At 45.9% G+C, this 27,466-nt stretch overlaps 2 protein-coding genes across 2 annotated transcripts in view; both read right to left on the bottom strand.

Moving 5' to 3' along the window:
* Positions 1–20,142, bottom strand: part of LOC8036208 (ataxin-2-like protein) — a 66,148-nt gene extending 46,006 nt beyond the window's left edge. The window contains 4 exon segments of the mRNA XM_040214276.3: positions 4,717–4,770; positions 6,150–6,186; positions 18,929–19,028; positions 19,954–20,142. Of these exon segments, the coding sequence (XP_040070210.1) occupies positions 4,717–4,770; positions 6,150–6,186; positions 18,929–19,028; positions 19,954–20,122 (360 nt within the window). The 5' untranslated portion in view covers positions 20,123–20,142.
* A 371-nt stretch (positions 20,143–20,513) lies between these two features.
* On the bottom strand, positions 20,514–27,207 carry LOC8036207 (small nuclear ribonucleoprotein Sm D3). Its single transcript, XM_042290880.1, has 2 exons — positions 26,770–27,207; positions 20,514–20,713 (listed from the first exon to the last, which is right to left on the bottom strand). The coding sequence occupies exons 1-2, from the start codon at positions 27,086–27,088 to the stop codon at positions 20,664–20,666; spliced, it is 369 nt and encodes a 122-aa protein (XP_042146814.1). The 5' UTR covers positions 27,089–27,207; the 3' UTR covers positions 20,514–20,663.
* Between the last annotated feature and the right edge of the window lie 259 nt (positions 27,208–27,466).

The raw sequence follows: 27,466 nt of genomic DNA, 5'->3' as shown, positions 1-27,466 counted from the left end.
TTGAACAACAGGGAGCTATGCTTAGAAGCAGTCTTGGGTAGTAACGCGTTACTAGTAACGCGTTACTGTAATTTCGTTACTTTTTTGGTCAAGTCAAATTTGGGGTTTTACGTGCCAAACCTACGACGGGCATCTGGCACGCCCCAGCGGAGGACTGAGGATTAATTTCGACCACCTGGGGATCTTTTGACGTGCAACCGAAAGCTCGGTTACACGGCGCCTTCTCCGCAATAAGCCTCCGTCATATTGCGGGCACCTCGGTCGGGATTCGAACCCGCCACCTGGGGATCCGTAGGCCGGCGCTCTCGCCTCGGAGCCACCGAGGCGGCGTTACTTTTTTGGTAACTTGTAACTGTAACGAGTTACTTTTTGAAAATGTAACTTGTAACTGTAGTTCTATTACTTTTTCTGAGGTAACGATGAAAGTAACGACGTTACTTTTGTCGTTACTTTCCAGTTTTTTATGAATAATACATCACTGAACGAGGGTACAGTTTAGCCATTCTTTGCGCTTTCCAAATTGTCTGTTCTGACATTTCGAGTGTCAAGTTATTTTTTACACATACTTGTGGATACGTTCTTTCTCGCCAGTCACGACCCGAATATAGCCACGTGCAGATTTGGTGAAAAAAAAAAGTAGCACGCGCTTGTACTTTGTGACTGAACACTTATATCTTGGTATCTTGAAGAACTATCTCTTTTGCGGTTTTTTTTCTTTTTCTGCGCAAACGCTTTTTAATCGGGTGAATCAAACATGCATCTCCAATACAGGCGGAGGGCACTGCGAATGTTTCGTATTTTGATTAGCGCCACCACTCCGCACTGCGCATGTTTCGTATTTTGATTTGCGCCACTACTCCGGTGTAGTGTCAACAGTCCAGGCAAAATTTACTGCTGTTTGCGCGGGCTTTGTTTCTGGCTTGCCGAGTACCAGGGGGGTAAAGGTGGGTAAGGAGGAGTGGCAAATCCCGTGCGCCGACACCCGGGGTCCCGAGTGAACGATCGCGAAAGAGAGTGACAGAACACGAGAGAAAGAAAGCAACGTTGCCATGGTAAACGCGAAGAGTGAAAACTCTCAGCAATATAAATAGTGATAATTTAACGTTGTAAACTAAGTTCTGAGCTATTCTAACGCTTATAAAAAGCAACAAAGTCATTACGCTGCATTAACTTCCCTTCTGTCGAAATCTCGGAAATCTGGTAGTTGCGCAGTTTTGTATTCCTCAACCGCGCCCACCCGCGCCCCACCGGCGAAGCCGGGTATATGGTTTAGTTTAGCGTTATCGCGAGGCCATACATCTGCGCGCTATGCAAAAAGAAAGCTTCGAAAGGGACGCGAATACCTTTCCACCGGTAAGTTCGTGGATTGTTGAAGTTCACGAAACTGCTCTGATGATGTAACCGTGTTTGGGACCCAGAAGGTCTGCCTGCATGATCCGCCGCTTGCGGCAGCCAGAATGTATGGGAAAATGGCGGACCTTTTCCTCTAGAGTTAGTATGTATGATCTCTATGCCGGGTACGAACTGAAATATGTCCAGGGACTCTATGAACCCAGCGCGACCGTCAACGAGCCAGCAGTGTGCTAGTGCTACCAAGGATATAAATGTTGACAAGAACAAAGAAGAACTACCATGGCCGGCGTACAGAGAGTATTCTGCTGCGGTAGAGGAGGTTACTAACAACTTAACCGCAGAAAACGGCACTCTGTTTCCTCAACGCCTACCCGGCAATAAAAAACCTGTTCCGGCGAAACAACACAGCAATCCCAACCAGCGCGTTAGACGAGCGCCTGTTCAGCAAGGACAGGGACGTGTTTGTTATCAAACAAAACTCTCAGACACTAATTTCGAGAAGCAACTGCTGCTAACTTACAATATAAAGTAAAAAGCACACTTTTTAATTTTATGCAAATAAACTTGGTGAAAAGCGTTTTCTAGTTTTTCCTAAATTTTTTTTTGTGTTATAGAAAAGTAACTGGAAAGTAACGTCGTTACTTTTTAAAAGTAACTGTAACTGTAACGAGTTACTTATTTGTTGCGGTAACTGTAACGGTAACTTCGCTACTTTTTTCTGAAAGTAACTGTAACTGTAACGAATTACTTTTTAAAAGTAACTTACCCAAGACTGCTTAGAAGCAGGGTTGTAAAGTACCTAGGTACAAGTAACTAGAAATCGGTATCTAGGTACTTTTGTTGTACCTGAGGTACAAACCTAGGCATTTTCATTTCTTGGCATCTGTATCCGTGTCGTAGGTACAGTGCCCCTCAAACTTAACGCCGCCACTCGGTTACGCAAATACTGATCTATTGCATGCTATCCAAAGATAAACTCTACCCTGCAGCCGCTGGAATACCTTCCCCTGGTTGGGTTTTCATCGTCACCAATCTTCACCAACTAGTTTGACCGCTAGGTTCAAGATAGCTCAAAAAGAGAAGAAACCGGACCATCTCGTGGCGACGTTAGGTTAGGGGCATACCATACATTTTCCAGTAACTTGTAACTAAGTGAAGTTACTTCTTACAGGTACTTTTCTATTCACTTTGTCAAAATGGAAGAAACTATAAAAAAGTATTAACACGCTACCATGTGCCGTGATTAGCGTTCAGTTCGGTACGACCTAGTAGGCACTGACTTGATTGAACGACGTTTGAGCGAACGAAGCCCTGCCCATGATGTTTCATCAAACGACACTTTACCAAATGGCAGTGTTCATGTGAGCGAACAGTGGATTAGCGATGCTGTTCTAGAGACAACAATTTATCTAATCGCTCCGGAACTCCGTTTAGGGACAATAGCGAGCTGCTTCCTTAATCTCAAACCGAAATCGACTTCATTGCATGTTACAAGTTCCTCCGACAGCTGTACAAGGGAGGAGATAACTTGTTGAAAGAGGATTGCAGTTTCTATTTCCTGTATCTTGTCCTGGTGGTGGCTCTCTTCTGCCATAAATACAATATAAAATATAATTGAAAATAAACTATAATTACACTTGTAAAGCAATGTAACATTGCGTATATAATACCATTTCTACTCAATAAATCCAACTCAAGTATTGCAATTATATAACAAAAAAAGTGCAAAAAAATAGGGCTTGTTTTTTTGTTTTCTTACTAACGAAAGAAAAATAAACTAAAGAAGCTTGAAGCCTTTCGCTCGTAGTCACGAAGGTTAGGCGCATATGCTCTCGACTAGTGCGTTTCTTCATGCGGCCGACGTCTTCTGGGCTCGTCGACGTCAGCACCGGCTCTGAGGGCAAGAACGTCAACAAGCGAGTTTTGGCGGCTTCGGCGTGACTTGGTAAACAGTGGAAGTTGTGGCCTAGCTGAACCAATATGAGGACTCAACTCCGATGTGGACATTACATTGAAACCAATAAAGCATATTTTTTGAACTCGTTTTTGTGTGTATCCTTAGTATAAAAAGCTTTACTTCCAATATATTCTGACAAACTTGGGGAAAATAAATATTTGAAGTATATACCAGCACCTAGGCACATTTTTAAGCATGTACAGCTGCAATGAAAAAAGAGTAGCACAAGTGACCGATGAGAGGAGCGGCAAAATCGCGACACGCGACGCTCTTGTCCTCAAGCATGCCGATAGCGGGAGTGCCAGTCACGTTAAATGTCTCAACGCGGGGGTGGCCGGCAGAAAATTGGGGAATAAGATAGCTGCTAAAATGAGGGCTTTATGATGGGCTGTTTTCCGCCGGCCACCCCCGTTGAGACATGGAACGTGACTGGCACTCTTGCTATTGGCGCGCTCGGAACAATAGCGACGCATGTCGAGACTTTGCCGCTTCGGTCGTCGGTCATTTGTGCTACTTTTTCCGTTGCAGCTGTACCCAGATACCTTTTCGTATGAGTAACTGTAACTGTATCTTAGGTAAGTTTTTTTTTAACTTTTACAACCCTGCTTAGAAGCTTCACCAGACCCTTTTCAGAAGTCCACCAAGCAACGTTGGCAGTCTCCATTGCTCGCCATTGCTTGGTTTTGGTGGCAAAGATGGAAGTATGAAGGAGGAAAGAATTACAGTCGCAAAAAGGAGGTTAGAAGATTGGTGTAAATCATCCAGAGAAAATTGGATGATGAAAAACCAACTAGCACAGCTGGGGACAGGCAGGACAGGGGACAGAGGAAATTTGGGACCCCCTCCCATGTGGCTCCAGCCCAAAGTCTGAACCCTGCCTCCCAGTCGGCCCAATGGTGGGGCACCGCCGACTAGGTTCGACCAGAGGAAAATTAACAACTCTCCCGCTAACAAAATATATATATATATATATTTCTTTATTATTTAAAGGTTATTTTGGTGGCATCCCCCACACTACCTGGTAATAGTTACAAAAATGCAGAGGAGGAGCAAATAGGCTTGGAAGGGCGATGGGGATGAATCATGCTTTTGATTTCTAGACTAAGTGGCACAAGCTACTGCCCACTATAAAGGGTATGGTCATTAGCATGCATGCATCCACCCATCCATTTACCCATCCATCTATGGGAAGGAAGCGCGTGATTCACACCGAGTTCTTGTGGAACACTGACGAAGCCCTTATGTCCAATACATGCTCAGTGAATGTGAAGAAGCAATGGCGGACAGGCGTTGACACGGACCTCTGAAAGGGGTCTATTCATTCACTCAATGGTACACAGGCAAGACGTATGTTTTAGACAACGTATAATTAGGGCAAGAGACGACCTCAGGGGCAGGATACATACCACAAGGGAAGCAGCAATCTGGACAAATCTGGCATTGCTGTAGATTCCCTCAAACTGAAAGAGAATGCAGACAGACACTGACGCTGGAAGACTCAAAAGATGTACTTGAAAACTAGGCTTAGTCAAAACACGACACATGCAAAAAGTGGCTGCCTACAACTAGGAGGTCACCAGCCAAGTCCACTTTTATCGAACGGCGCGAACATAGTAAAATAGTTTCATACATCGAAAATTCAATGTACAGAAGTAAAAAAGAAAACGCACGTAATAGCAAAACAGCAGCCACATTCATGAGCTAACTCGGAGCCCTTACCAGCCTGCACTTCACCACTGATTGGACCACTTTGTCAAAAGGATAACCATTTATTGGGGAGAAAAGGACTGTGCAAATGTAGCCCATTTCTTCGAACTCATCGCATACCTGGCAACTGCTCGCTCCACGATATCTGAACGGTCGACAACCGCAAGTCCGCCACCCTCAATGGCACTGCAGTAGCAGCTTAGCAGGGTCATGACTGAGACGGCCTCAGTCTAGCTCAAAAGCGGTACGGAGTCCTCGGCCTCTGCCTCAACGATGGTCAGCTCCGCCATGGTTTCCGCAAAGACGTTACGGAAACCACGTCGGAGCTCACCGACATCTGAGAGCAACGGATGTCGTCGTCGCCGACGTCCGTTTCTGCACACTGGCAGCCATCACGATTGGGAAAAGAGAATTGAAAGAAACCGACCGAGTTGCCGAGTGCAGGCAGAGAGGGTGGCGCGGACATGGGCATAGGCAACACCAGTGCCCTACATGGCGCCAACGGCATGCGTGCACGGTGCTGGTCAAGCATTCTAGAGTCGCAAGCGCCCGCCGCACCACCGCTGTGCGTCGGTGTATTGCGGGGAAGCGCGCCACATGCAACCGGAGCACGCACAATCTGGCGTGGGAGAGTTCAACATATCCATTATGAGCCAGATCATATTCAATATGGAGTTAAAAATGCGTGGACTTATTATTAGAATTCTACTTCGATATACCCGTGCCCGAAACAATCGGGTTTGACTGTATTTGCAGGGCTACCAGCATCAAGCATGAAACAAGCTCGATAGAAACAGGACACAGAAACGTGGTTTAGACAGAAAAAAGTGGCCTAGTACAGTCATGTCTCATTAATATGGACACTTCTATTCCCTTCAAAATTGTTCATAATATGAGTTGTCTATAATGAGACAAAAATGTATGTATTTACCCAGTTCGTTCCCAAAAATGGTGTCTGTATCTTAATGTATTCATATTAATGAGGTCCATATTAACGAGGCATCACAGTTCAAGCACTTTGCAAGCAAAAAGCAGTGTAATTGCTTTAAATCACAAGTATAAAAGTAACAGTTTGCCAATGCAAACAAACAGAACACTGTTATAAACAGTAGGACATTGGACGAACACAAACCTTGCGCTCTTGGGAAGCTTTAGACCTTGCCGGTCGGCTGAAACAGAAGGCAAAAAAGGAAGTGGAATTTATTACAGATTTTGAAGTTACCTTTTTTTTTTTTTTATGCTCTATGCCATTCACATTAATATTAAACAATGGTGCTTTGAATGTACACAATACACTTTCCACTTTAACCGTGAGATTTGTTTGTCACATTAACGGGAGTGTGCATGTATGCAACATGCACATGATTATTTTGACTATGTTGCTTTAGAGAGAGGTGCACAGCCTCAGAAAGTTGTAAGAGTTGTAGTCAGTTTTCGGAAAGCAGCAAAATTCTATGAGTCAGCTAGGATTGTCTATGGAGCCAATGTGACCCTCTGGACAATGTTACTTCAAAGATGAATTGTCATTGTTTGAGTATTTGATCAGTGACTCTACTACCTCCCTTGATTTATTGTGAAAATACCTGACACAGAGATGTTGCAATGACCGAGAACACTTGACAGTATAAAGGCTTAAAGGAATATATGGGCTGTTGAGCTCCTCTTATGCAAGCAAGTGTTCCCTGGATGTAAATCTCTCAGTACCAATTGGGTAAGACTATTAATTAGTCAAAACTCAAACACAAAGTATGGTACAGCCAACTTATTTGAAGTTGCGGACTGTGTGGAATCGCTACTACCATCTGAATCATTCTTGTGGTCGTCATCGGTTTTTTTCCGAGTTCAGCAACAAAGTCGGAATAGTCTTAACTCGACAAACAAAACTCAACTTCTTCCGAGTCACTCAAGCTTTCTCCAGCGATTGCTTTTCTTATTCGCGATGAAGTTCCATGTGCTCCGTTGGGTAGCGACACCATTTTTAAATAATTGTTAACAGAGTATCTTTTTCATTTATCCCACCAATGTGCCGAAAAAAGAAAAAACACCAACTAAAACAAGTGTTACAATCTATGATCAGTGACATAAACCACTCAGACGAGCTATGTTCGTCCGAGGAATTGAGGGCTACCAAAAAAACCACTAGACGAGCTGAGCTCGTGCGTGGCATTTTGGCCAGAAAGTTCCAGACAAGCTCAAGCTCGTCGAAGGCACTTAAGGGGTTGAAGAGTTTAAAAGGGATGCTGAATTGAAAATCAAATATCAGAAAACAATCAATAGGCGGGACGCTACAAATCCCAAAACATTACTCATAAAGCAGTATCTCCAACTGATCGCCATATTTTTGTAAAAGAAGAGTGCACTCAAACAAGGCCGAAAAGACGCGTGACCTCACAATTCTCATTTCCTCCTCTTTTCACTTTGACTCAGCGAGGGCGCGGAGAGGAAAGGAAGCTTATATTATGAAATCCGAATTACGGTTCAGCACCCCTTTAAAGAGAAACTCCACTTCCAATTTTCTTTTCTTTTTTAAACAATGCAATTTGTTTATTATCACCTAGGCAGACCACACATAAGATATTACGACCAAGTTTTATCTGCCGTAAAATCCTGAGCAAGCGCTTACTCAAAATTCTTAGATGATCATGTTTACTGGGGGATGGGCGCCTTCTTAGGTCAACAATACGTAAAGATGTCTTTTGTAAAATTTTTCGAATGTTACAAAATTGAAAAGTGGACGTTTAAAAAAATTAAATAAAATTTATATAACTTTCTTAAATGGTGCTTTTAGGCTTCTTGGGAACCTAGCGTGCCTAATTTTTTGCAGAAATTTCGGACGCGTATTTCTGTGCCTACAAAAGAACTGAAGGACTGAACTATCTCCATTCTCATTTCTGGGCCTCCAAAAACGGAGGTGATGCAGGCAGTGACGTCAAATGTGAATAGTCGGTATTGGTAGTATTTAGGAGATCGAGACTCCGGTTACCGGGGTGGGTTATAGAAGCGCAGTGGCGCGGTCGTTTCGTCGAACCTGTCAACATGGACGACAATGCCGCTCTCGCGGGCGAGTTCGGGAGGGAAGTGGTGAGCAACATACATGCAGGCGAGACGAAAGCGGCGCGTTGCTCGAGGACAGGGACGCGGGGAGATGCCGAGGGTAAAGCGGCAGCGAACCGGCCGTTCCGGAAACCGGATGCTTCGCGGGGGACGCTTCCCAAGGAGAAAATAAACAGCACCATTTCTGATTTTCACCGAAGTCAGACGTCCTCTTTTTCGTCGTCAAAGAACACGAACAGCAACTCGCACGTGAAAACTAGCGTCACCCGAACGAATACTGGTCTTCAGTCGACCGTTAGAACAGCCATCTACAGCGCACAAATGTAGCATGACTACCATTTTGCAGAATCCTTCGAGTGCAGTGTTCCCAAAGTAAACACGACACCAACATCTGAAATCCAAACCAAACGTTTCCCGTGCGTTTCTTTTTCTTTGTTTGCTTATAGTTGCTTGTTGCCTGTTTCGCGTCCAGCGTAGCAAAGAAAAAAACAATTATGCTGTTTTATTTACGGTTTAGTAGTCATTTCCGGTCCGATTTACACTCTTCATGGTTATTCAAGCGGAAATTAGAACAGCATTTCTAAAAATCGCGAACCAAAACGTGACCAAGGGCACGTCCCTCGTTTCGACCATTCGCTGACGAGTCTCTTGTGACGTCGCGCTTCTTGGCCCCGCAAAGGTCACGTGAGCTCCGCTTCTCCCGGCCTCTCCCGCAACTCTCTCGGGGCGTCGCCTAGTCGATCCCGGCGGGATTATTACCGCGACTGTTTAATTTATTTGTGCGGCACACAAGCGCCGGTTTCGGCTGAAATTTGGGCAATGTGGCCTGAAACGTGCCTGTAACCCAGTTCAATTGCCAAAAAGATATCCGAAATTGCCTTCATTGTCCCTTTAAGGCCCGTTCACACACTTGTGACCTCTTACAACAGAATGCCTTGGAACCTCTTCTTGTCTGTTACGACGAGAAGACACACTGCTGCCATCTTTTTGGCAGCAGTGTAAACTTGGCGGTCCGGCATCTCTTCTATTTCTCTGGCAAGTTACCCTTATCCTTAGCACAGCTGGAACCAGGATTCGGTTGTTGCAGAGCAGCAGCCCCTTTTATACTGTGATGTTGCTCCTTGTGCTCCAAAAGCAGCGAAGATGGACGGGAACCTGCGACGCTCGCCGCAGCCACCCACGTTCGCAGAGACGAGCCAGATCCATGCAGGTTCCAACATCTTCCTGATGTTTGTACAGTTGCTCGAGACACTAAGCAGGGAGGTCTTGCCATTCCTTCACGATGTTGTTCACAAAGTGCTCTACATCTAGGGAGTCAACCAGCGTGGTAGCTGGAGCCTGGAAGAGGGTATCGGCGGTGGCGATAAGCTTTCCAGGGACGTAGAGTACCCGGAACTGGAAGCTAAGAAGCCTCATCCACAGCTGTTAAATTCTTTGAGGGACGAGGCCGAACTCGGCGTTGCTCAGTAGTGTTACTAGAGGCCTGTGATCGGTCTAGACGTCAAACTGGATACCTCGCACAAACTGCTCGAATCAATTACGCCGCCCACGCCACAGCAAGTGCTTCCTTTTCGGTCTGACTATACCTGGACTCCGTCAGTGTTAGTGAACAACTTGCAAACGCTACCGCACGCTGCTCTCCAGAGGGCTGTTGCTGCAGGAGAACCGCTCCGAAACCGTAAAAGCTGGCATTGGCGGACACGTTCGTCGGGTAGGTAGGGTCATACCGGGCCATGCAGGCGTTGGAGTCGAGCAGCCCTCTCAATGTGTGGAAAGCTTGTGGAAAGCTTGCTGCTGTGCAGGACCCCAAACCCATGTACTGGTCTTCTGAAGAAGAGCCCGGAGGTGTGTTGTTCTGTCCGACAAGTGGGGAGGAAAACGTCCCAAATGATTGGCCATTCCCAGCGGTCGTCTCACTCCGCTGACGTCGGAGGGAGCGTCGAGGTCTGCGAGCGCTTTGATCTTCTCCGAGCCGGGACTGATGACTTTGTCACTGACCATGACGCTCAGGAACTTGACTTCACGCACCGAATAGACGCACTCTGAGTCGTTGCGCTTGACCCCAGCTGCCTGGAGATGCTGCAAGACGTTCAGGAGATGGTAGTGCTCAGCCTGAGTGTTACCGAAGACCAAGATGTCGTCGATCGTGTTCACCACACCCTCGAGGCCTCCCAGGACGCGGCTCCTCTGTCGCTGGAAGTATTCCGGTGCCGAGCAGATGCTCGGCACAGGGAGGCGTCGGAAGCAGAACCGCCCAAAAGGTGCAATGATTGTACTCAGTTTTTGGCAGCTTTCCGCAAGCTTCACCTGACAAAAACTCGCCATTGCGTCGAGTTAGGAGAAACCTTGAGCTTGTCCAAGTTGTCCCAGAGTGTGCTCGACGGAGGGGAGCATGCGTCACTCTCTAGGACAACCTGGTTGAAATGTGTTAGATCGACACATATTCGGTAGTTTCCAGACTGCTTCGGAACAATGACGACAACGATACCAGAGCACCACTCTTTGTGGCCGCCAACACGGCGAATGACCCTGTCAACTTAAGGTTTCGCGAGCTCGTGCCGGACAGCGTCATGGAGTGGAAGGAGAGCCCTTCTTGGCGTGCTCAACGAAAAGGGTCATGTCCCGGGTTCGAGACGAATGACCATACTTGTCTCGCAGTTCGCCCAGCCCGTCCAAGATGTCTCGACAAAGAGGCGTGTGCTGCTGTGGCCCTTCGAAGCTGGTGAGAGCGTCTGCGAACCGGACGACAACCAGGGCCAGGATTGCATGGAAGCCAAGTAATGACGTGGTCGATGCTGGCAGCACATAGATGCGCTGGACTGTTGTTGTTCCCTTCCATGTGAGAGTGGCGTTGAACGTGCCCAAAACGGTCAACACGTAGTTTCCAGGTCCCGTGAGCTGGCCTTCTGCCGGTTCAAGTTGTAGAGGGAGGCCCGAAAAAGTCTAGGGTACGGCAGTGACTTCGGCGCCAGAGTCGATCTTTAAGTTCACGGAGTGACCGTCAACCAACACTTGCGTGAACTTGACTAAGGGGCGCGGCTCACCACAAGCAGCTGGAGAGCCAAGTCGGTCGCACTGCTCGCAAACTGCTGCGAAGTGACCTTTCCTCTTGCAGTGGCTGCATATGATGTCCCGTGCCTAGCAGTTCCCACAAAGGTGAGCAGGGGTGAGCAGTGCAGCCACATTAACGGCAAGGGTTGTCGCCGCCGTGCTTGTCCAGGCCCCGTGCTTGCCAGCGCGTGTGCTCGTGCACTGTTGGTTTTCCCTGGAGCACTGTCGAGCCTCGGAGTCACTCTTGCATGTCTCGGCGACCATGTGACCGAAAACAAACTTGGCGAACAGCGTGTCACGTGCACGCCCGGCGTCCTCGTGGATATGAGCCTGGAGGCAAACTTTGTCCCGCAATGGTTTGGGACTTCAGCGAAGTTTGTCAATGAGTGCCTTGTCGGGCAGTCCCAAGACAAAGCGGTCCCCGGGGGGTCGGTATTCAACCGCCGTCAACGAGTAATCACATTTCTTGACGAGCGACCGGAACCCCATGAAAAACGTGTCCATGCTTTTGCCGGGTTCTTGTATGCAGCGGTGAAACACGACCCTTGCATATACATTGTTGGTAGGATGTACGAAGTGGCTTGTGAAAGCCCGTTTGACTGCACCGAAGGACATTGGCACTTCCGAAGACTGGCCGAATGGCTCAAGTACGCGCCGAGCCTTGTGGGAGCCGATGGGGTAGAGAAGAGTCTGCACCTGGACTTCGGCGGCGACGTGGTGTAGTCCCGAAGCGAAGCCAAAGTCTTCAAAGACCACGATTCATTGTTTCCAGGTGTTGGGATTCGCAAAGTTAAACACAGGCAATGATGGGAGGGACGTGCAAGGGCTGTCGAGCGGCTGCCCGATGATAGGCCGTGTCTCCTTCCGCGTGGCCATGCTGGCCCTGTCAAGCAAGCAAGCGTGGCGAGCGTTATGCCGCTGTTATCGTGACCCCTTCTGACACCATGTGGCGGGCTCGGATGATACGCAGACACGCAGCGTTCCAACCGGCAGGTGCCCCTTTTCTTTAGTCAGCCCAGCGATAATATAGGCACAGCCACGAAAGGAGGAAAAGAGCGAGGGGGCACCACTTGCGACCTCTACGTCTCTTGAGAGGATATGGTGCATCATAAGTAGGGTTTGGAGTTTTCTGTTTAAACCGATAAAAGTACGCCGAATACATTTTCGGAAATTCGGTTTTAACCGAAAAAGGTCAGCTTGTAGGTTTGGCGTCTTTGGTTTAAACCAATAAAAACCAATAAAAGTATGTCAAATTCATTTTCTTAAATTTGGTGTTAACCGAAAAAGACCACTTTACCTTCCATTCGTACCGCAGAGCCGTGGCGAAAAAGTGGGACGACAGTGTCTATCAAAACATGCCCGAATGTATGGGATACAAGGATGCCATCACGACGTTATGGTTTAATGTGCGCATCGTAGATCGGAATGTGAAGTCCGAAATGCCCCATGACTTCATCATGTTTGAGCCTGTTTTCAAGCTTGTTGTAAGGGAGACTGACTTGATGCAAGCTCTGCGGCAAGAGTTTAGAAAGTACACGAAATATGCTGTGCTTCAAAACGTCGCATTGTGTCTCTTTTGGCGGTCAGATTTGGTTGATTGGCCGAGTTTGGTTCAGGCACTTCACCTCCTCAGCGTGCCAGTGTCCAGTGTTATTCTCAAAGCTCAGGGTCATATTAACAGGAAAGAAAGAGTGCAGATCAACGAGAACCTGGGGAAGTACATGTGTGTTTACTACAATAAGATCACATAATCCTGATGTACAGAAGGTGAAGTTCCATGCTTTTCGGGCTTAGGTTTCGTATCTGACTTGTCTGTACTTCTGTTTTTTTTTTTTCTTCTTTCTTTTACAGTTGCACACATTTTCCAAAAGTGTCCATTTCTTCTCCAATGCATCTGTGCCATTATTCTTTGAGTGATCACAAATATCAGAGCTAAAGGATCATCTGATCCTGTGTTCGCTGGTGTTTATTTCATATTCAGCGAAAAAAGAGACAGTAAACATTTGTAGGCATAAATATACAACAAAAAAAAAAAAGACAAAAAAAAAGGAATTGTAATTTAAACACCAAAAAAAGTATGCCGAATTTAGAAAAAATAAAAACCGAAAACACGGAATCCTAATTATAAGTACAATGACACCTCACTGCGTGGGATGGAACCACCCCAAACTACGGTGTAAGAAGACTTACCACCAAATTCACAAACCTCACTCTAATTGAGGAGCCCCTCCACTTCCTCGAGGAGCGCGCAAAGGGCTGGCGCTGGCCAATCGCGACGGCGGATCCGTTATCGCGATTGGCCAGCACCAGCCCTCGCGCCTTCCTCGAGGAAGTAAAGGGGCCCCTCAATTGGAGTGGGGTTTGTGAATTCGGCGGTCAGCTGAGGACACTTCGGTGGCCTAGGAAAAGAGGAGGCGACCAGACAAGGTCACACGTCAAAAACATTTCCCCGAGCTCCCGATAGATGGCGCCTTCGGTCCATTCCCCACGGTTTCCCAGCGCGCCCAACGACCTTCTGCTTTGGGACAGCCAAACTCGGCCTCCTTTGTGGGCTTAGGAACTGTCTCGACGACTATAACAATGCGGGCAGCCCGGTTTCTCTTTCATTTGTGCTTGAGACCCTTAAACTTAGTTGATGTATGCTTCTATCAAGTTCGTTGAACTCAACCACGCATAAGATGGGTCGCAAGTGCTTTGCGCCAAACTGCAACAGCGAATACAAATCATGCAAAAAGAAAGTAAGCGCGTTTCAAGCGCCTTCCGATTCAGAACGCTTAGCCTTGTGGGCTTGTGCCACTCCGAGAAGTGGCTTGCAGCACACACCAAAAGACTACCTGTGTGAAAAACACTTCGCTGACAGAGTGATAGAAACTAGAAGGTACCACGCAGAGCTAGGTGGTGAAGTGCTCCTTGACCAGCCTAAGAGGCCTGTTCTAGCGCCGGATGCTGTGCCGTCTACCGGGATGTTAGCTTTACCTGTCGTTGACAGCGAAAAGAAGAAAACTGCTGCAAAATAGACACTGTGCACATGCAAGTGTTGTCAAGCGAAGGAAGACAGAGCTGCAGGACAAATGAAATGAAGGGACCATTTTATAGGAACAGCTTCAAACGTGGTGACTGAAGACCCGTTGACTGATCACACGGAGCCCGGGATCGCCGCGAGCACCGCTCAAGACGATGAAGCAAATAGCTGGAGAGCCTTCTACCGACACGGTACACGAGGACGACTCCATCAATGACATCCCAGCCAAGGTTTCAGCAAGGTCAAGTGAAGATAGTGTGCCCTTCCTCAGCGTGTTGGCCAAGAAGAACCCAATTTTAATGCCAAGTAAGTCATAGGCGTGTCACGAGGTCGACATGGAAGGCTTTCAGAGTCTCTGCTGAGTTTAGATGAAGAGCATGTCAGCAATTGAACCGCCATTTACCAGCAAGATTCTCACTCTGGAGCAGTGCCAAAAGCTTCTAACTTTCACCAGTATGTCCATGACCACGAAGTGAGCTGTGTGCTTCTTCAGGCAGAGTGCCCATTGCAAACCGTGCATGATATCACCGAAATTGTACATGTGTTTGACCCAAAGCCCGTCTGCACCGGATGTCCAGCATACAAGATGTTTCCTGGTATACACCCAGAGTGTGCATCCACTGAAAAAATGGAAATGTGGAGACACAACCAATGTCCTCTACATCTGAATAAAACAGCTGCGGTGCACTTTCTGTGCAAGCCTCAGTAACACATTCCGTATTCACAAGGCACGCTTGGACAAAAGAGAGAAAGAATGAATGGTGAGAATGTCCCTGTCTCCCTCAAAAAAGAATGATATCTTGAGAAGGCAATGCATTGCATGCCACAGGTCTAAAGTCAGGTTGATAAAGAGAAAGAGAAAGCTTTGAATTATCTATGTGCAAAAAAGGTCTGGAACAGCTGAGCAGCAAGAAGTTAAATGATGTTTTGAAGAGGTCTGCACTGCCTGAACCTCAACAAATGCTGCTGCGCAAGTGCATATCAGCGGCTAAATGCAATTCAAGTAAAGGGAGGCGCTACACAAATGATTGGCTACTTCTGTGCCTACTCCTGCACATTTGCAGCCCGGCCAGTTACAGACTGCTTAGGGAGAATGATGTGCTGCACTTGCAGTGCGTGAAAGCCATCCGCCGATACATTGCCATTGTCAAGATCAAGTGCAGATTCTATGTGAACTTCTTCACAGCACTCAAAAGAAAGCTTCAAGGTAAATCCAAATTCCAAAGACATAGCATGCTGCTACTTGATGAAATTCAGGTCGGGGAAAGAAAAGCTGATAACTCAAAGACATTGAGTTACACCGGACTCGTCGACCACAGAGACACCGACCAGCAAAGCTCCGAGCAAGCGAATCATGGGCTAGTCTTTATATTTCGCCCCTTCGGTGAGAGCTATGCACAACCTGTTGCTGTGTCTGCTTCAAGACCTGCAACAATCACCCTGTTGGAAGGCGCAGGCTCTTATTGACAGCATAGTTTGCAATTGAACGAGCCCTAACTGGACAATGTGGACAGCTGGGTGTCAGTGGGAAAATAAACGCCAAATATTTTTTCGTGCATCCAATGGACGAGGTAGGAATGTGTACGAGACGTCCCACACGTTTTCAAATGTATAAAGAATCCGCTCCTCAGGAAACGCCTCCTCTAAGTAAACGTTGGAAGGCGCAGGCTCTTATTGACAGCATAGTTTGCGATTGAACGAGCCCTAACTGGACAATGTGGACAGCTGGGTGTCAGTGGGAAAATAAACAACCCCAAATATTTTTTCGTGCATCCAATGGACGAGGTAAGAATGTGTACAAGACGTCCCACACATTTTCAAATGTATAAGGAATCAGCTCCTCAGGAAACGCCTCCTCAAAGTAAACGGTCAGTTGGTCAACTGGTCGGACTATGTGGCAGTATACAAAGACTGCAGAAATGCTGGTGAGCTGAAAGTGTTCCCGAAGATAACACACCATCACATTTACCCCTCAAACACGGACCTCATGAGGGCAAAAATTTCTACCCAAGTCTTCAGCAGGGCGATGAAGTCTGGAATAAGTACTGCAGTGACCGAAAAGTCCCAAATTGATGGAACTACACTGGTACAATGGTGTTCACACTTCAGTGTAATGATCTGTTTGACATTGTGAACAGGCAACATCCAGATGTCGGCATTTGAAAGGGAGGTAAGGACCTGATTGTCATCAAAGAAGTCATGGAGTAGTTTGATAAATGGGAGCATGAGGCACACTCTGGGAAGATCTCTAAGGACATGTTTCTGATGCAAATGATGGCTGAAGGCCTCAGAGTGACAATGAGGTCAACGATTTGTCTAACGGAACACCTTCTCAACACCTGTGGCTATGATTACATTCTCACAACCAAATCAATCAAAATCCCTTGGAGAGGTTTTTCGGGAAAATCATCCCTACATGCCTACCTTTTTTCAATTGTATTAAAATGGTAATGGTGTACAGCCTCCTCAAGCCTCCAAAGTTTGAGAATTGTCAAGCACTGACCGGAGAGGCACCACAGCTAGACTTCTCCATTTTCAAAAGTACATTAAAGAACCAGGGGATCGCGTGTCGAGCCTGGTAAGGCTAAAGGAAAAAGTTGAAAGTTTGATCACAACCAAAGCGTTGTGATGAGGTTGTGACCAGTGATGAGAGTCAACCTGAAGTTGTTGATTGCATTGTGTACTGTGTAACTGGTTTCCTGTGCAGAAAACCAGGCAAGATTTTTTCATGAGAAACTTTCAAAGAGTTGTCTGTCTTAGGCAACACAGAAGGAAGCATCCCTCACCACCTGCAAGACATGTGGAGGGCTCATTCACCCGAATGTGTACCTCTACAGCGGTGGTTCCCAAATAGGGGTCCGCGGACCGCAAGACCCTCAACAAAAAAAATTTTTTTTTTTAGTTGGCACGTTTTTTGTAGTTTGAAGCACGAGTATGCCACGTATTGATGAACTGACCAGAATGAAGTGATGTGGCACCTTTGTTTTATGTTTTTCTGCTACGTAGCAATAAAAGGCACCTGTTTCATGCTCCAGGTGTGTTAACTTACCAACGTTTAATAAAGTTTTCCCACGACCGTTGCATTCAGGAGTAAGTGTTTCAGCTCACAAAGAAACTCACGCTAGTGCCAGAGCACCCGCACATGCTCGCGTCTATCGTTGAAAAAGTTTTAAAAAGACGCGAGACGACGAGAGCGACGAGAGCATGAGAGCGCGTAATGAGAGATGGCAGGAAAAACCATGCAAGACCATATAAACTATCGATGCAGGGTACTTTGTGTCGGGCGGCCACTTGCGCCACCTAGCTCATGTGTGCTCATTAGGTACTCAGTTTAGTTTCGGTTTTGAAAGGCGACCAAAATCGGTCCTCTGGTACAGGCTTGGCGCAGATTACCTATATTTTGGCAAAATGTAGCAGGGTTAATCCCTTGGCGCAGTTTGGCGCAGCAATCACATCACTGTAACTCTTCTTACACAGTGCCCCAAACTACTGCAATCTCTCACAGTTGTAGCTGAAGCACACGAAAAAAGGCTAGCACAATGCAAAAAACGTCACCTCTCCAAGGCGGCTCACAGAGGGCCATGCGTGAAACAGAATGATGGCCATACATATTGTTGCATGTTAGCTAAAGGCCCGTGGCATAAAGCTTCCACATTTATGTGTCCTTCTATAGAAAAATTAGGCTCCTATATACATTTTACAGACCATTCCAATAAGGGGATTTGGCAGGTGCCGTTTTCTGTGCCATCCAAAGCCACAAACATGCGCATGACGGGCAGTGGATTTGTAAATGCTCGAATCGCCAAAACAAGAAGCCTATTAGTAGTGAGTGATCAACCAGTTGCTGTTTAGATTAGAAACAATTCTAGATCCTCAAATATAAGCCACAATGTTCAAATCTAGATAACTTGTGCTCCTGATTACTTTATGGTCAACCGCTGGCAGACAATAAAACAACTCTACCCCTGTTTTGAGTAGTTTGCCATCTTACCACAGAGGCGGCAAGACTGAATGAAAAAGGTGTCTCACGCGTGTTCTTTTTCTTTCTTTTCTTTTTAACTTTGTGACAAAGAAACGTTAACTGACACGAGACTTCGAATGCCATACACATTGTATCAACGACACAGCGTAGAATGCTCTAACAATGAATCAGAGATGGAGACCCAAGATACCAAGGATGGATGAGTGTGAAAGCCGCTCGTCGCACTGCTCGCTCACGAACATATACGTTACACCTAACAAAATGTCTGTGAAGAAAAAAAAAAGTGGTAGAGGGTGCGTTACAAAGCAAAGAATTGCTGTAAGAAATCCTCTATTCTAGGTTTTACAGCAGCACTGTCCTACACCGAACTCTCGCTAAACAAGCAGGATAGAACTGCATTAGAGATTAGGAGATGTTACTATTACAGCTAGCAAGAAACGACTGCTCGCGCGACGCCTTAATTAACTCATCAATCGTGGGCACCTCAGCAACACCTCAATGCGGGTTTTGTTGAACCGCTCTTCGAAGACCGTGCACTTATCGGGCACTACGTTAATCAGAAAAAACTACACGCATGCGAATTGCATAACAAGCCTTATTATGAACCGTCCGGCGGCAATTTCGGACGGAACGCGAAGAACACAGAAATTGTCGCACTCCGAACACGGTCTAAGCCTACGCACGACACGACCCATGTTTTGCTCGTACTTAGACGAAAAAGAGCGACTGGCTGCGACTTTAGGTATCGGTGCACGGCCAGTGCAGTTAAGAATCTGGGAAGACAGCGAGAAAATGCACCAACCTCGCGCTGTTCTTGTTTTTCCTCTTCGTGTCTCCACTCATGATTCTCCACTGGGATGGAACGACTCGGTGCACTTTGTCGGCTCGCACGGCTGTACAAGCTGGCCCGCAAACAGTCCCGCCCTGAGCTTACCTTCTATATATCTTCTTCCTTATATTTATACTATATTACAACTATTGCAGCTTCGTAGCGTGGCACGAAGGGGATTGATAAGTGGATCACTTGAGCCACTAAGCCTAAACGGCCGATCTTTGAGAAGTCCGATGCACAGCAGTCCAGCAATATCACAGTTAGAAGTATAAAAACAAGGCATCTGATGCTTTCAATGAGGAATGGTTATTTACAGAGTTTGGTATGTTACACGTTACCTTGAAGTAACTGAATGCCCGCGTATCGGCAAAACTCTTTCGGGCCAAAGTCAGGCCCTAGTACTAAGCCTAAACAGGGGAAACGCGAGTTCCCGAATACATGCTTGCCGTGCTGTGCACATTTCTGCAGCCCCTCTGCCCTCGCTGCCCTCGCCCCGACGGACTACTTTATTTACTAAAACAAAGTCCTCGCCGTCCTCGCCTCGACGTACAACTTATGTCGTTCTTTAAAATCGCCGAATTAAAAATGTCTTCTCAATATCGGTACACATTTATTTTGAGCGCTTACGAATGCATTTTGTCTCGCGTTAACAACACCCGAACGTAAAGCGTTCCACGGTGGTTCGGACACCGAGCCCTCGGTTAGGCGCCTCGAGTTTAATCACCTCTGGACCTCTGCGCAGCGCTGCGAAACGGCGTTGACGGCGTGCTCGGAGTCGATCAGCAATGCTTTGGGCGTTTTCGACTCGCGTTTTGTTCCCGCACCTGCCATTATTTAGCACTGCGAAATGCGCACGACGGTCACGAGCAAAGCCACGAATCCGCGAGAACCACGTGCCAAAAGGCCAAGAACTGTCAACTGTCAAAGTAAAGTCTACCGACTGTAAAAGGATAAAAGCACGGTACGCAAAACGGACCAGACAGTTCTGGGCTTACCTGCGCATTGAAAATAACCTTGACGATCTCCGTGACCACTGTAAACGGCGAGAATAAAAAACAAGCAAAACGCTAAACGTCGACTATGCCTCTCGACGAACAGACGAAGCTGCGTCAGCTGCGCAGGACGCGCACGTGTCTCTTTCTTTACTCTTGGACGCCCTCGCATTTGCACGAGGGTTTTCGGCCCCGTCGGTAAACAAGTATTTCACAAGGACCACCGGCCGTTGACGCAATTTCGCGTGCCTTCTCATTTGCTTTCGATGTCGGTTGTGCCATTCGTGCTGTTTCGGTTAAAATCGCGAGTTTCAGCAGCAGTTGGTTTTGTTAACCTTTGACAAATTAGAGTATGTCCGAAAATTTGTTCAGCTTGGGTAATTATTCGCTCCGAATTCGTAAATAAACGAGATTAAAAAGACAAAGTAATCAAACACGTATTTTCCCAAAATTCAAATTTAGACATAGAAAACAAGCGTACCTCACGTCAATGTCTGATTGCTTCGGCGCCCTTTTTTCGATGGGGGAGAACGGCTCCAACGAAATACAACAAACACGCGAGATACTGATGCGCAAGTTTATTCACATGAAATGAAAATGAAGTGGGCTGATGCCAAGAAGGTACAGTTTACGGGACGGGACAAGGGTCGGGAAACTTGACCAAGGTGATTGGAGGCAAGGCGCCGTCGTCTTTGGGGGTAGCGCTGTCTGCGTTACTTCCGTCTCTGGAAAAGGGCTCTGGCACGACCTCGCCCTCTGGCCGCTGGAAAGAGGCCACAAGAAGGTTCTTACACACCACACAGAGCACACTGCTACACCAGAACACAACAATATTTCATCGCAGAACTCGGAGTAAAATAACCACAATTAAAACCTGCCACAGAGGAACCTTGGCTTGCCAGAACGTTGAAACTCCACAGAATCCCATCACTGCAGGTGCAACTGTGGCCTAACCACTATTCAGTAAATTAATAGAACAAGAACAGGCTTCAACACCCACTTCTCAAACTTTCCTCAGATGCAGTTCCTACATCTTGTATATCGATTATTTTCATTAGGGATGAAGGGGGAACTTTTTTTTTTTTTTTTTTTTGCTTGTGTTTGGTGACGTAGTCAAAGCATGAAAACATGTACCCTTAACTTGAAGTCTCCAGCTCTGTCGATTTTCTTCTCACTGAGGAGTCTGGCAAACTGATGTTATCTCAATGTCTTAAATGGCAATCTTATTGCTCAATGGTTTCTTCGAAGTTTTCAAGAGCTCAATCAAACCATCAGCACACCCAAACAAGTTCTGCCCTAAAATTACAACATGCCATGCCACATAGTGTCAGGTCAAAAAAAAAAATAAAAATGGTGTGATCAGATTTTCATTTTTGATGCTCGTAGAGAAATAAGCAAATCAGAAAGTAAGGACTAATTTATACAATTTTATCATATGCTTGAGATGAGAGGATACTGAGCACAAGCATGGACATAGGAGGCTGCTCCAATATTATTACAGTTACAAATACAACAAATGTTAAGTGTCTCTGGTTAGTCACCATGAAGGCATTGTAGACATGCAAATCACAACTGATATTGAGCGCTTGAGCTGCGCTGGTTCCAAGGGTGAGTTGATTTCAATGCATTCTGACAGTATCTGAATTAGGTGATGTCAATTAGTATGTCATCAAACTGATTTAAAGCTCCGTTTTGCTAATCATCTGTGTACTTTTGGCACTCAACCCATAACGAGGTCTCGCGGAATTCTGCGCCAGTGTATGTAAGGTAGCAAAAAAAAAAAAAATAGGAATTCCAACTGAGACTATTCTGACCATCAAAATAAAAAGCAACTCTAAAAGTTGCGCCAACTTGTCACACAATTTTTTGTTAAGATTTACGCTTTAGTGAATATGGAAGGCAATGTGCGACTAAATAGAGTTTCCCCAATCGCTCCTGTTTCCAGGAGCAATTGGGAGCTATTTCTTTTAAAAGGAAATAACAAAGAGTGAGTTAAGCTCAAAATTGATTGCTATACATGAGGAGAACTCAACAGAGTCAAAGCTTGCATGTACGTTTTGTTCTTGTCTGAATTTCCACGAAATGCTGCCCTCGAGCATAGAGCATGTGATCATATCAGCAAGAATAAAGTTTTACTATATACTGTATTCACCAAATAAAAAAAAAAAAAAGCAGTGTTCACTTCCATTGGCATGGGTTGTTTGTTGAACAATAAAAAAGTGCACATTTCAAGATAAAAAAAAAATGCTTCAACAACAAAATGGTAAAAGAATGCTTGTGTTCTGTAAGTGAACTTCGTTCAAAAGTCGGTGTTTTCTTGTGGAGGATATGCGACCCTCTTTACAAGAAAACAATTATGTAGCAAACAAGCTTAGTGCCATGCTGCCATCTTTAAAATCTCTCCACAACCTCCCATTTCTCTCTTTATTTTAATATTTCTCCTTATTTAAACTATTTTCTCTCCCTTTCTGTGCATGCATACTGACAACACTGGGTCTATATATTTGTGTAAAACCTTATCACACAACATATTTGCATTAGAAAAAAAAAATTCATGCAGAGGCATGGAACCTTGCTGCAAGAAGAAGGATGAGTACTGTTGGAAGCAGTCAGAGAAGTTCAGAAAGAGGTTAACAAAAAGGATAAATGTGATAATGTTCCAGAAATATTAGCTAGTTCGAATGCCACAGTAAAATTTGAAAATTCTGTGTCACGCATAATATTAAAAAAAAAAGACATTCAGAAAGAGCTGGAGAGTGCACCATGTCCTCCATTTGTAAAAGGAAGCTCTAGCAGTAATGAAGACTGACACAGCGCCAGTAAGACGGCATCATTACTGATCAGCAAAAACCTGAAGCTAACCATGACCAAAAATGTGTTCTGGTAGATTCAGAGTCTTCAGCAAGGTTCTTTTATGTCTCTGTGTTCAGCAAGTTTGGCCGGCATTGTCCAGAAACAGTTCCCAGCAATATGGAAGACCCGCTCGGAGCATGTGGTAGAGACGGCGGCTAGCGGGGAAGCTCCTTGCACCTTGGGCAATTCCATACCATCCCGAAAGAGAATGCGCTTAATCAGTGAATGCAGACCTAATTTGGTTGCATTATCTTTTTCACTCTTCAGAACCATGCAGAGGTACTGCCGACAATATGCACTGCACCTTTGTCAGCACAGCCTAGACCACATGCATTGGGCTGGTCTTTCCTTTTGCTTCAAAATGTATAGTGACGCAGAAACACCGGGTCTATGCGAACATGCATGTTTTTCCGAAGGAACTCCCTCAAATTATCCGCAAGTCCTGGTTTGGTCCATTCACAGTCGATGGAGTCCTTTTTTTTTTTTTTATTGTCCAATACACTGTGGGTGTCAAGCGCTCGATGTGATAAAAGATTGTCACCACTCTTTTTCTGAATTCTTTTGACATTAAAGCCTAAAAGAAACAGACAGCTTTTTACCACCAACACCAATTGTTAACTTCTTTGATTTTATAATGCTATAGCTGTTATCTTCTGCTTACCCTTCACGGGCCTCAGCTTCTGAGTTGCGGATGAACCAAACCATAATGTATAGACAATTGAAACGAGTGCCGGTAAGTCGGCACCCCGCAGAAAAAGAAAATGCATGGTTGCGTGGAACTATTAACTTTGTGCACGACTGTACCATCACTATCAATATGAGCGTGAGCACTGCACCACATGGCCTGCGGTACTATCAGTGTTCCTTGTTGAATGCTCCGTAAAGCTCAGATGCAAGGGAGTCGAGACAAGTAGATTCCTGCGCGTGTTGCAAAACCCTTCACTTCTGGGTCGTCTGGATGAACCGACCATGCCCTTTACAATTTGTTGTATGCACACACGCCATTTTATGCGCGAGTGATGGGGCAAACATTTGTAATATTCAATCAAGCTGCAGAGTGGTTCATTGGTTATTGTATAACTCGGAGCGAAGCCGAACTCGCTGTGGGAAAATTTGCGATTGATTTATGTTGGGTCATGTTGCTTTTACGGCTGCAGCGGGCAAAAGATTGTCCACAATTGCACCGCGCTAACTTCTTGCGAATGCAGGTTTGCGGTCCTTCGCTTTCGCAAAACTCGCGCAAAGAAAATATTACACAGTTTTAGTAGAATTTTATGCATGCACAAAGGCATTGGCAGAGTGTCCAGTATTGTTATTAGAATCATAACAATCCCAAAATTTTCAAATAAAAAAGTTACCCTACAAAAAAAAAAATGCTAGTTTTGCCAGCGCACATTTTTAACGAAAAATTCTCTAGTTCACTAGCAGTTTCGTGGTTCCGCCGACTGATCTTCGCTAGCAGACGATCCGGAAGTGCAGGGTGGTGTAACAATCACTGGAGATGTTATGTCTCATCCACAAAGCGCCTTTATACTTTATGTAACAATCGACAGGGGGCACTGATTGTACCAGGGCTATGCAGAGCGGTGTTCACACTCACTGATTGTGCTGGTACCTCTCGGGCACCACTGACATGTTCACCATTTTAACCCAAGGCAATTCTACTATGAAAGCTGCTTTATCTTATGTTCTCATATGGTGTGTGTGCCACTCTTGTGTGTGTCACTCTTCTACTTCCCGTGTGCCAGGCTTTGATTATGATTGAGCATCACCAGCTTGTTTGTACACTTTCTCTTGATTTCTCTTTGAGTGACATCCCATACCACTGCCACCCCAAGAATGGAACAAAGATATGTTGCAGAGAAAAGGACATGACACTAGATGCAAGACATCATCTCTTTACCTGCTCACACATTCACTCAGTAGATTCATTGACAGTAGAGCGCTATGGCATGCAGCATCCAGGTTCATGCTAGCTACCAAGTTGAACCAGGCTGACAGGCATGAAAGAAGTAACTCCTTGGTCTAAAGGGAGTATTTAGCTATTCCTATTTCCACCTTGCCTCATATGGCTTCACTGACGTAAAATCACTTCTACTCTTAGTGGCAACATTACACGAGAGAGTAAATTTCTTCGGTAGTACTGCACAACATTGGAGCATGCGCTCAGCGAGTACAAGCGCCTGCTAGAAAGAAGATTGCAGGGCTTATGCAAAAAAACACGTATCGGGAACTTCCATCATCCTCACCCCTACCTCTCCTTAGGTAGAGGTCAAAGCAACCAATCGTCGACCTCGCATTCTCACTCGACCTGTTTACACATGAATGCTAAGGGAACTCCTGTATGCAAAATTGCCATTAAAGGGATTGTCCGGTCAAATTTTGTATTCGAGAAAGCAATCGGATATCATTGTTATTGCCTAGAGGCTCATCGTACGCGCAATATCTGAATTTTATATGCCCCTCTGCGTGAGAAATTGAATTTATACTGCTCCAATCGCATTCTGACGTAAACGCTGCTTTCATTGGCAACATTGAAGCTCTGACCTCAGAAAACACAAAGCGGGCATTTGTCTCGTCGTTTGCCTGCGAGTGAACGCCTCAGCATGCTTTGTTTTTGTTGTTGCGCTCGACTTGTTTCGTGCTTGGGCGAGATTTTTGTTGTGCGGTTACGTGCCACAACCACTGGGCAGCGCATGCGAGCCAAGACATGACGTTCCACACTTTTCCGCGAGACGTGCAGTGACGAGCGAAGTGGATTGTTGCCGTGCGTAGGGACTGGGTTCCCATCAAGATTGAGATCCCGCTTTTGCAGCAATCAACTCACAGAAGAGAGCTACGTGCTGAGCTCTAAGCGGACAGAAGGCTCGTAAGCTGAGGTGTGATACTGTGCCAACGATATTAAACTGCGTCCATCCACTCCTCGCCCAAATCGGATCAATCAATTTGATTATGCAGCGAAACCGAAACCAACAGCTAGGTTATCTGGAAACAATACCAGAAGTTGTGTTTAGCATGCGTGCAGCCCGATTCTGTTTGACCCGCGTGTGAAAATGGAGCGTGACTATGATTCACCAAGCTCGTCCAAGTCAAGTGACGACATGCATTTGAACGATTCGCCGTTTGCCTTCGACCCGCGCGGACATCGCCTCCGAGGGAACGGCCCGCAGCCTCATCACCGATCCAGTGGATCCGCCGACATGTGTACCCAGATACCCCTTAGTGTACCTAGGTGCCGCTTCAGAGGCGAAATCTGCATCCTTTGCTTTGCAAGCGCCCCTAGTTCGATTGTTGGCCGTCGCCGTTGTGTTTGCGCGAAACGGCATACGTTTGCTCGAAGCCTGTGGCTATCTGCGAGTAATTTCCTGCTAAAAGACGTGACTTTGTTTGCCCATGCTTGGAAACTGCATTAAAAGAACCGTATTTCAGTAGGGTACAGCCTAAGAGACTACATAATTTGAAACAAAATACAAGACATTAATTGACCAACGCTTGTTATCCCGACCATCCGGCAAACCTTTGCGTTTTGTGACGTCACGCAGCACCTACGGATGTCAGCCATTGACACTGGCGAAATTCGGGATGCAGTTTCCTACATACGCTCATGAAAGGATTAATCAATAACGGGAGATCATATATCAAAATAAAAATGACGCTTGTCTACATGAAGGCTCCTTCGACGTAACGAGCGCAAGACTCAAGTACCTCCGGTTTCGACCGGACAATCCCTGTAAATGGGGTAAACTCGGTGGAGACAAATATTTCCTTTTTCTACAAGCCTTTCGTTGACACCCAACGTCCAAACAGCGAAGACGCCAGTAGGCTCCGGAGCGAAACCTCATAGATATAGAAATTAGCGGAAAATGCCGCTTGCACTAGGCAGAGTGATGACATCAGTGATTACATAAACCAGTAGCCCCCATTCGTACCTCCCTCGCAAGCAAGCAGCTCAAACACAAATCTTACCTTGGGCGCGTAATATTGCCGACTTCCCTCTGCCGGCCGACGCGGTCGCCGTTTTCGTGCCGGCCTTTTTGAACATAGGAGCGTTTTTGAGCATGTCCGGTAATATCAGGAAGCGAATTTTGCTTCCCCGGATGTACACATTTTCGAGCTGGGCGACTCTGCCGTCTCTGTAGGTGACTGTGATGTTCGCCATTTGACAATTCATGTTGTCCTCCGCTTCAACCAATTTGCCTCGGTACACCTCGCCGGTGTTAGTTTCACAGGTGACGATGTGTCCTTCGGCTTCGTGGAGAACTTTTATAGGCACTCCTATCGACATTTTGTCGTTTCTCGTAGCAAAGAACACTCGATTAAATCGGATTTAAATAGACAACCTGATTCAAAATTACGAACGTACCCGGTACGTTTCTTGGCGCTGTAAACACCAATCCCGCAGTTACTTACATTAAAAACAATTTTAAATAAAAAATATAGTGCATATTTATTTCTATTATTTTTATATATTGTTATAAGTGTATATTATGTTTTAAAAATTTTATTAAATTATAAATCGTAAGTCCGAAGCTGCAATAAATCATGGCAGCACAGAGGAAGACTCCCTAGCAGTGAAAATGTGCGTAAATCCACAATCACGCTAGTACAGGTCTACAGCATAGAGTTATTGTCTACAGTGTCTACAGTATATTTTAAAATAAAA

The sequence above is a fragment of the Ixodes scapularis genome, unplaced genomic scaffold (assembly GCF_016920785.2).
Source record: "Ixodes scapularis isolate PalLabHiFi unplaced genomic scaffold, ASM1692078v2 PGA_scaffold1__304_contigs__length_218370807, whole genome shotgun sequence".
Lineage (NCBI taxonomy): Eukaryota > Metazoa > Arthropoda > Arachnida > Ixodida > Ixodidae > Ixodes > Ixodes scapularis.
The sequence above is the reverse complement of the archived record's forward strand: the minus strand, read 5'-3'. Positions and strand labels throughout refer to the sequence as shown.

Bases quoted from the DNA above. Each gene is read 5' to 3' on its own strand.
- LOC8036207 (XM_042290880.1), bottom strand. From the start codon at position 27,088: ATGTCGATAGGAGTGCCTATAAAAGTTCTCCACGAAGCCGAAGGACAC. The intron at 20,714-26,769 runs GTAAGATTTGTG...GCCTCTTTCCAG, and splicing joins GGCAATATTACGCGCCCAAG to CGGCCAGAGGGCGAGGTCGT.